The sequence below is a fragment of the Apteryx rowi genome, unplaced genomic scaffold (genome assembly GCF_003343035.1).
Source record: "Apteryx rowi isolate R43461 unplaced genomic scaffold, aptRow1 scaffold_0, whole genome shotgun sequence".
In the NCBI taxonomy this organism is placed as follows: Eukaryota; Metazoa; Chordata; class Aves; order Apterygiformes; family Apterygidae; genus Apteryx; species Apteryx rowi.
Window position 1 is genome coordinate 11,124,798 of NW_020447195.1, and position 8,139 is coordinate 11,132,936.

Genomic DNA, 8,139 nt, shown 5'->3' on the forward strand with positions numbered 1-8,139 from the left:
CTCTCCGTGCGCTTTTTATCCAGCTGGATTCCCCCCCCGCCGGCCCAGCCCAGTGCTTCAAAAGCCCTAATTCCCTGTAGATCTGCTTTCGTTTCCCCTCGCCGGCGAGGTCTCTCCCCGCTCTCGGTCTCACCCGCACGTTTTACATACTCTGCTCGCAGTCCCTGCTCGGGCTTTTCGCGCTGCGGGCGTCTCGGCGTCCCGGGGGAGCGCGGTGCTCCCGTCCCGTCCCGCGCCCCACGGCAAAGCACCCGGGATGGAGACCTCCAGCGCGCACATGCGCTTTGGACCTCCCCGGGGTGCTGGGTGCTGCGTGCAGGACGCCGAGCTGCCACCGAAAAAGAAGCGTCCCCAAGCTGTCCCCAAGGCTGGGGACACGTCCCCTGGGTCCGTCATGCAAATGCATTTCATAAGCGGCTTCCCCCCCCCGCCCCCAGCCGGCAGCAACGTGCCCGTGGGGAGGATCTCTGCTCGCAGAAAAGGCCCCGGTACCCCCCCACGCGCAGATACCGAGCGCCGTCTTCTTTCACTTCTCTATTTTGATTTCACAGAAAAGAAAAAAAATAGATAAAGGAAATTGGAAGCCGGCGTCCACAAACAGCTTTCAAGGGCGCAGCAGCGACGGGCCAAAGAGCAAAGTTTCTCTTCCTGGAAACGTGTGTTTCGCCCTTCAAGCGACGCCTTCGAAGCGAGGCGTTGGTGCCCGGCGGCGTGGGGCCGCGCCGGCACTGCAAAGTGCCGGTGCCGAGCATGCCACGAGCGTCCGGCCTCGCTCCGGCCCCGGCTGCCCCTCGCCGGGACATGAGCGTGGCTGCCTCCGCGGTGGCTCCGTCCCGTCCGGGCAGCGCGGAGGTGGCCCGAAGCATCCACGTGCCCCTAATCCCTGGATTAGGGCCCCTCCGCCGCAGCTTGGGGACGCGGCGCCGCTGCCCGCCGGCTGGGCGAGCAGCGAGGGGGCCGGGCGCGCGGTGCAGCTGCCGGGAGGCAGAGCCCCGGCGGGAAGGGGCCGCGCGAGCGGGGCCGAGAAGCAGCTTCGATGCACGAGATTCCCGCCTGCCTCCATCGCTCCTYGCCTTGGGCTCGCGGGCAAAGCCGCGGTGCCGCGCCGGGGCTCGGGGCTTTCCGTGGGCGCTCGTCCGGGTCCCTGACTGCGGCAGGACAGGAAAGCACCGCTGTTCGCTGGCTTTAATGAGGATGCGCTTGGCGCGGGGAGGAGACAACGCGGAGCCGGGAACATGCTGGCGGCCGGTGCCGGCGGGTGCATGCTTCCCTCCTCCGGGAACGCGCCGGGGAGCGCTGCCAGGGTGGAGGCGGCGTGCCGAGCCCGCGGCGGGCTGCGCTCCACCAGCGCGTCCGCTTCTTCTTTCTGCTGCCTTGCAGAAAAAGTCCCCGCTTCCTCCCCCGGAACGGGCTGGCGGCTGGGGGCCGCGGCGGTGCCGCGCTTTACCGCGCCGCTACCCGGATGCTGGCGTACTCGGAGCCGGCAGTGCCGGAGCCGGGCGCCCGGCGCGGGGCCGCGGGCAGGTGCTGCAGGTCGGCGTAGTGAAGGTCCGCGTCCGCCCCGCYGCATCGCTGCAAGGGCGAGAGCCGCGCGTGGGTCACGCCACCGCGCGAGAGCCGTGCGGAAAGGACCGCGCCGGCCCCCGTCCCACGGCGCCGGGCTCGTCCCCGCGGCCCCAGTCCTGCCTCCGCAGGGCCGTGCCGGCGGCCGCTGCCCACCGAAGTCCCCCAGAGCTGCCGCGTCCCCGGAGCCCCTTCGCCGAGGCCCAGGAGCCTCCCRAAATACCCGCCGGCTCGTCCCCGGCCTTCGCCTCCCGCTCGTACCTGGCCGGGCGGCGCTGAGGTCTCGGTGTCCGGCACACGGGTGCTGGGGGAGAAAGACCGTCGTTAGAGCCGAAACCAGCAAATCCCGCTCCCCGCGCCGCACCGCGCGGATGCCACCCAGCGCCGCAGCCCAGGGGCTGAATTTCTGCCCCCAAGTTCAGCCGGGCTCTCAGGCGCCGGGACCCAGCGGCACCCGGCTCCCTGCCCCTTCCCGGGTGCAAACTCCCAGGTTTTGGCGCAAACAGAAGCGATGCAGCGCGGTGACGCGCCCGCGAATAAAAGCTCTTTTCCAGGGAAGAAATAAGGCTCCGAAGGGGGTGGGATCCCGCAGGCAGGCGGACGGGGCAGAGTTTGCTGGAGTCGCGGCGCGGAGGCGGGAGGCGGCGGGTACCAACCTGGGGCTGCCGGCGCTGCCGCCTGCGGAGCGAAGGAGAGGAGGGGTGAGCGGGGCGCGCGGCAGCCCCYGGCCGGCCCCCCGCTCACCTCCCCGCTTCCGCCGGTAGACGCAGAAGGCGACGAGGAAGACGAGGAGGAGGATGGAGAGCAGCGCGGTGGCGGCGGCGACGGCCACGCCGGGAAACGGGGGCCTCTCTGCGGGGACACGAGCCTCAGCGCCGGCGCGGGGCCACCGCAGCCGCGGGGCCGTGCCAGCGCCGGCACCGACTCACCGTGCACCGACACAGCCGTGCCGGCTCCCGAGCAAGAAACCCGCTCCTCCGAGCCCGCCTGCAGCTTCACGCAGTAATAGGTGCCGGCGTCCTCGGGGCGGGCGTCGCTGATGTGGATGGTGAAGTCCGTGTTGGAGCCGTTGGCCGCCCGCGTCACGCGGGGGAAGGAGCCTTTCTGAGCRTAGATGGTCTCATTCCTGCCGCCCGAGGGCTTCAGCCACTTCACGGCTCCCGCCGCGGCGTCCCCRGCCACGGTGCAGCACAGGGTGAACGTCTGCCCCACCGGCACCTGCAGCTTCTCCTGGAGCTGCTGCGGCTGGCAGCTCCCGTCCGCCCCGGCACCGGCACCGGCACCTGCGGGCGACACCGAGTGGCGCCGAATTAACGCCCGAGGCAACCGACGGCTGCGTTCGCTCAGACCGGCGCGGGCAGAGCATCCGCAGTGGCCTGGGAGCTTTGCAGCGGTTTGGCTGGGAATAGCGCTGGATAGCAAGGACAAACTGCCCCAGGAGGGGCCGGCGGCAGCCGGGTGCAGAACGGACAAGGGGCGACGCACCAGCCCCTTGCGCACGGCGAACCYGGGGAGCTCCTTGCCGCGACATCCCGACATCCCGCGGCGGCTCAGAGCCTAGAGCCGAACAGAAAGAGGCAATTCCCGGGAGGAAAAGCCACGGCGCGCTCTGGAGCGTTACCATGAGCACCTAGGGTTTATGGCTCGCGGAAGCGGGACTGCGGTCTGCACGCAGCCGCCAGCCTTTCCCGGCAGGCTGCACTCGGCTCTCCGGCTGCTCTGAGCGGGGATCCGCGCAGCCGGATCCCTCCTCCAAAACCCCTCCGGCCCCAACCTTGCGCCCCCTCCGGCACGGCTTCGCCACCGGGGCGGCGGAGCTCAGCGGGACCCCGGGACCCCCCGCACCCCTCGCCGGGCGCCTGCACGCCGAGCACGGCTTCCCGGCACGGGGGGCGAAGGGGGGAGATGCTCCGGCTGGGGACTGCCGGGAAAAATCCCGCGCCTCCCTCGCCCCGGGGAGCCGCACGCAGCCCTGCGGCTCCCGGTGGCGATTTTGTCCCGAGCCGTGAGATCTGCGCGTCGGGCCAGACGGCGCCGAGCGGCTGGGCCGGGGAGCGGGGCCGGGGAGCAGGCGGCACGGGGCCGGGGCGGCCGCCGGGACGCTGCGCCCTACTCACCCGCGAGCGGGGCCGGGCAGAGGCTGAGCAGCCGGAGCAGGAGCGGAGCTGCGGCGGCCGCCCGCAGAGCCATCGGCGCCGCCGAAAGTTTGAGCTCCAACTTCAGGAGGAGGAAAACGAGAAGCTGCACAGGAAATGGAGGCTGTTTGCGCCCGCGGTGCCTGCCTGGCTGCGTGCCGGGAGCGCGGCGCGAGTTAACCCCTGCGATGCATCCCCCGAGGGCGAGGCGCCGCGCCGCTYGGCCCCACCTGCCCGCACGGGGCTCGCTGCCGCGGCCGGGGCAGSGCAGCGCCTCTGCTCCCTGGCGCCGGTGTCCCGGCCGTGGCGGAGCGCCAGGGAGGCGAGCGCTTCGGGGAAGGCTGCGGGTTTCGGAGCCGCCCGCGAGATTTCCCGGCCCGCAGGGAGGAGCGGCGGCGAGGGGCGCCCACGCGGTGGGGAGGCGAAGCTCGGACGCCGCCGGGCAGGCCATGAGCGAGGGGCCGGGAACACCGGGTTGCGATGCCGCCTTCCCGCTCTGCGCGACGGGGACGGTCCCACGGGGATGCAAACGCGCCGCGGGGATGCAAACGCGCCACGGGGATGCAAACGAGCCGCGGCGCCGCCTCGCAAGACGGCAGCTCGGCGACCCCCAGGGCCRGCAAGGACGCGGTCCTGTGACGCGCCGTGGTGCAAACGGTTCAGAAACCCTCTGGGCTTGCGTGGAAGTGACAGAGGAACTTGCCCCGCTTCCCTGCCCTTCCTTCCCCATTTGCAATGGGTGTGCCCCGGAGCCCCCGGGCCGGGCCGGGCCAAGGCGGCCGGCGGCGGGACGTGGGTCATGCCATGGCTGCGGCCGCGCGGGCACCAGCTCCCACCYGCCTGCTGCTGCTGCTGCTGCTCTGCAGAGGCCTGGGTGAGTGCCGGGGACGGGGCTGCGGGCGCCGCGCGCTCCCGCGCCCTTCCCTCGCTGCTGGCAGAACCGTCCTTCTCCTGCGCCTGAGCACGTTCGGGACTCTTCCCTCACCTTCTCCCCTTGCTCCCTGCTTTTATCCCCAGCGGAAGAGTTGGCTCTATTCCGGCCCGGCCTGGGGAGCCCGTATCCCCGCCGGCCGTGCAGCCCCACCGGTGGGCGCATGCCGGGTGCCCGGGGGCCTGCGGCCGGGTGTCCCCGCGCAGGGCAGTGCCCGTGCCGGCCCTGGCRGCGGGACCCTCGCAGCCCCCCTGCTCTCGCTGCGCAGGTGCCAGCTCCGGTCCCCGGACGGACAGGAGCATCCAGCTGCAGCAGCCCCAGGAGGAGGTGTCGGTGTCCGTGGGGCAGACGCTCACCCTGCRCTGCAGCATCTCYGGAGATGGTATAGCAGGACCTGTGAAGTGGCTGAAGGCTTTGGGCAGCAAGAATCRGACCATTTATGAYCAAAAAGGCTACTYCCCCCGCGTAACAAGGGCAGTGAATSWGTCCARCACAAATYTCACCATCCACATCAGCAACGTCCAAGTYGAGGATGCCGGGACCTATTACTGTGTGAAGTTTARGARARSAGACGAGCAGSATGAGGTGTATTTGTCGGGACRGGGCACGAAGGTGCTTGTGCGCGGTGAGTGGAGCTTTCAGCCCCGCCACGACTCCCCAGAGCAGCTGCCAGAGGGGAACCAGCCCTGCCGGGCGCAGCCGCCCTCGGTCGCGGCGGGCTCTGGTCCCGGGGCGAGCGGGGCTGGGCGGGGGCCCTGCGTCCCCTCCCCTGCCCAGGCCACCTTCCCTGCCGGCAGCAGGAGCCAGCAGGCGCCCCAGGCGCATCGCGGGGTCCCTCCTGGAGAGCTGCCTGGCAGCCAGGGGCGCAGGCTGGGCAAAGCCGCCTTCCCCGATCCCCCGCAAAGCCCTCGCCGCTCGGCTCTGCTCCAGGAACGGCCCACGGGGGGGTCGTGCGGGGCCCTTCCCCAGCTGTGACCGTGTCCGTGTCCGTCCCCCAGCACAGAGCGCTCCGCCTGCRGCAGGAGCCCCCRTTTCCCTCTTGGCGCRGAGCCCTGTGCTCCCGGGGGTGAGGGCTGCGGGGAGCAGAGAGCCTGCCCCGATGGGTAAATGCTTCTCCCCGCAGCCAGCCCTGCCTCGATGGCTGTGTCCGGGCCTGAGCACAGAGCGGAGCCGGGGAGCTYGGTGCGTTTCACCTGCACGGCCGGAGGCTTCTTCCCCAGAGAAATCGGTGTGAAGTGGCTCAAAAACGGGGCCCCGATGAYGGCTCCGCAGCCCCAGGTCACCGCTGGGCAGACGAACTCCTACAACATGTCCAGCACGGCGGAGGTGACCCTGCAGGCTGCCGACGTCCGCTCCCRGCTCACCTGCGTGGTCRATCATGCCACTCTGAGAGCCCCGCTGACGAGGACGTACAACCTCAGCRACGCTGTGCGAGGTGAGGGCTCGGCGGGGACCGTCGCTCCGAGCATCCCGCTCCCGGGGCGAGGAGCGGGGCTCCTTGTGGGGAAGGGGCCTGGGTGGACRCAGGCAGYGGGTTGCAGAGCCGGGCGGATGCTGGGCACCAAGCGCTTCTTTTTGCAGTGCCCCCCACCGTGCGTGTGCTCACTGAGCCGCCAAACCCCGTCGAGGTGAACAAGACTGTGAACTTCACCTGCTCCGTCGAGGGGTTTTATCCAGAYGCRGTGACCCTCACCTGGCTGGAAAACGGGATGRAGGCAAATGYGGGGAGACSCCCCCGCCYAARAGAGACCTCCCAGGGGACGTTCRAGCTGCGGAGCCTCCTGGAAGTGCAAGCGACAGTGGAGAAGAATCAGTCCGTGTTCACCTGCCAAGTGGTGCACGACTCCCAGAGCCCCGTCGGCAGCGCTGTGACCCTGCAGATCGCCATGCCGGCTGCTGACCAGGGAGCAAGTAACCAGTCCCTCGCGGATAAGGGTGAGTGTGAGCCTGCCGCCGGCCTTAAGGATGCAGTCCCTGAGGAGGAGGCTGTTAGCTCTTGTCCTCCTGAGAAAGCTCAGTCCCACCAGAATCCTGCGCGGGATAATAAGAGCCGGCCCAGCTTCAAACGTGTTCTGCTTTCCACTCTCTTGGCACCGTCCTGAGCTCCTGCTCCCGTTACAACACGGGCTAGGCAAGGTCGAGCATCCCCATGGGATGCAGCCATCAGGAGCAGAGCTCCCATCAGGCTGAGCCCTTCTCCCCACTGTGCTGTTTAACCTGCTGCTCGGAGAGCAGCGCAGAGCCCACCCCACGCCTGCTAAGGCCTGGCTCCTCGGGGCCGGTGGGGCTTGGTGGATTCAAGTCACCAGAACTCGTGAGCACTGGCCCAGGTTTCAGTGCGCTGTAGCTCTGGCCCAGCAGGACCAGCCCATCACAACCAAGGCCAGCAGGTTTGAGGACATGAAACCTGTCTCCATATCAGGGCGGATGCTGCTAGGACCTGAATTGTCRTCCCTAGCGGTCAAGGTGTCACCACCCCGAGCCCCCTCCCAGGCCATTCCCGTTGCGGCACAGCCCCACTGGACCGAGCGGCTGGTTCAGCGCCAACACCGGCACCTGCGGCCCTGGGCGAGCAGCGGGAGGCCACGTGGCGGAGACCTGCCGCGGCCCCAGCCCTGCTCACTGCCCCGTCCCCACCGCAGGTCAGCACCTCCTGTCCCTCTAYGGCCTCTGGATCGGGCTCCTGCTGGAGAAGGGGATCTTCGGCCTCGTCCTCTTCTTCCTCTTCAAGCGCAGGATGCAGTGAGGAGGTAAAGGCCGGTGGGTGGTGCRGCGGGGGCCAGCGGGAGCCCCCGGCCGGGTAGAGCAGCGTCCCCCGCTCCGGCTGAACCTTCCCCCTTCCCGGGGCGGGGGTTTTCCCTTCRCAGGGCCCGAGCGTCGGTCCCGGAGCTGCTTCCAGGCTTCTTCGCGTTTCTGCATCGTCCCGCTGGGTCCTTCCGCAGCGGGAGGCGACGCTCGCACCGGGAGAGGAGATGCCATGGCACGGCTGYGCCGCCCCAGACGTCGGCCTGCACCCTGCGCCCGGGCATGGCGATGCCTGGTCGGGGCGTGCTGGCAGGAAGGGCCACGCTCCGCTTCCCTGTTTTTCCCTGAAAATAAACGGCATGGAAACACGCAGGGTGGCKGGGGGTGCTCTGCTGCGGCCTGCGCCGTCGGCCCCGGGGCCCTTCCCAGCTCCTTCCGTGGGGCTGGGCGGCCCCRGGCGGGAAGGGGGGATGCCGGGTTCCCCGGGGGGGGTTTCCAGCACGGCTCTCCCCGGGATGGACCAAGGCAGCAGGTCCGGCGGGCCGGGGTTGGCACCCGCCGCCCCGCACTGCGGGCGGGTGCTGCCGGATTCGGCTGCGGTCCCCAGGTGGGAAACGCCGGCTCCCTTCGGAGCCGCGGGCTCCTCTCCTCGGCCTGGGCACCAGGCCGGACCCGCCTGGAGGCCGACGCCTGGCTGGGGGGGAGCTGCGGGCCTTAGGGCGCCTCCCGCTCCCGCTCTGACACCGCCGCCCCTCCGCTGCTTCC

At 70.2% G+C, this 8,139-nt stretch overlaps 2 protein-coding genes across 5 annotated transcripts; one reads left to right on the forward strand and one right to left on the reverse strand.

Moving 5' to 3' along the window:
- Window positions 1-527: 527 nt before the first annotated feature.
- On the reverse strand, window positions 528-4,348 carry LOC112964599. 4 transcript variants are annotated; one of them, XM_026063109.1, is made up of 6 exons: window positions 3,681-4,348; window positions 3,049-3,120; window positions 2,493-2,846; window positions 2,220-2,241; window positions 1,825-1,867; window positions 528-1,572 (listed from the first exon to the last, which is right to left on the reverse strand). In XM_026063109.1, exons 1-6 carry the CDS (start codon window positions 4,147-4,149, stop codon window positions 1,444-1,446), a joined length of 1,089 nt encoding a protein of 362 aa, XP_025918894.1. In that variant the 5' UTR covers window positions 4,150-4,348; the 3' UTR covers window positions 528-1,443. The 4 variants fall into 4 exon arrangements, with proteins under 4 accessions (XP_025918894.1, XP_025918713.1, XP_025918806.1 ...); XM_026062928.1 differs by having other exon boundaries at window positions 2,220-2,415; XM_026063021.1 differs by lacking the exon at window positions 3,049-3,120 and having other exon boundaries at window positions 2,220-2,415.
- A 99-nt stretch (window positions 4,349-4,447) lies between these two features.
- Window positions 4,448-7,744, forward strand: LOC112964759 (signal-regulatory protein beta-1-like). The gene is made up of 6 exons (XM_026063316.1): window positions 4,448-4,572; window positions 4,898-5,254; window positions 5,753-6,064; window positions 6,211-6,564; window positions 7,272-7,379; window positions 7,497-7,744. The coding sequence occupies exons 1-5, from the start codon at window positions 4,503-4,505 to the stop codon at window positions 7,373-7,375; spliced, it is 1,197 nt and encodes a 398-aa protein (XP_025919101.1). The 5' UTR covers window positions 4,448-4,502; the 3' UTR covers window positions 7,376-7,379; window positions 7,497-7,744.
- The last annotated feature ends 395 nt before the right edge of the window (window positions 7,745-8,139 follow it).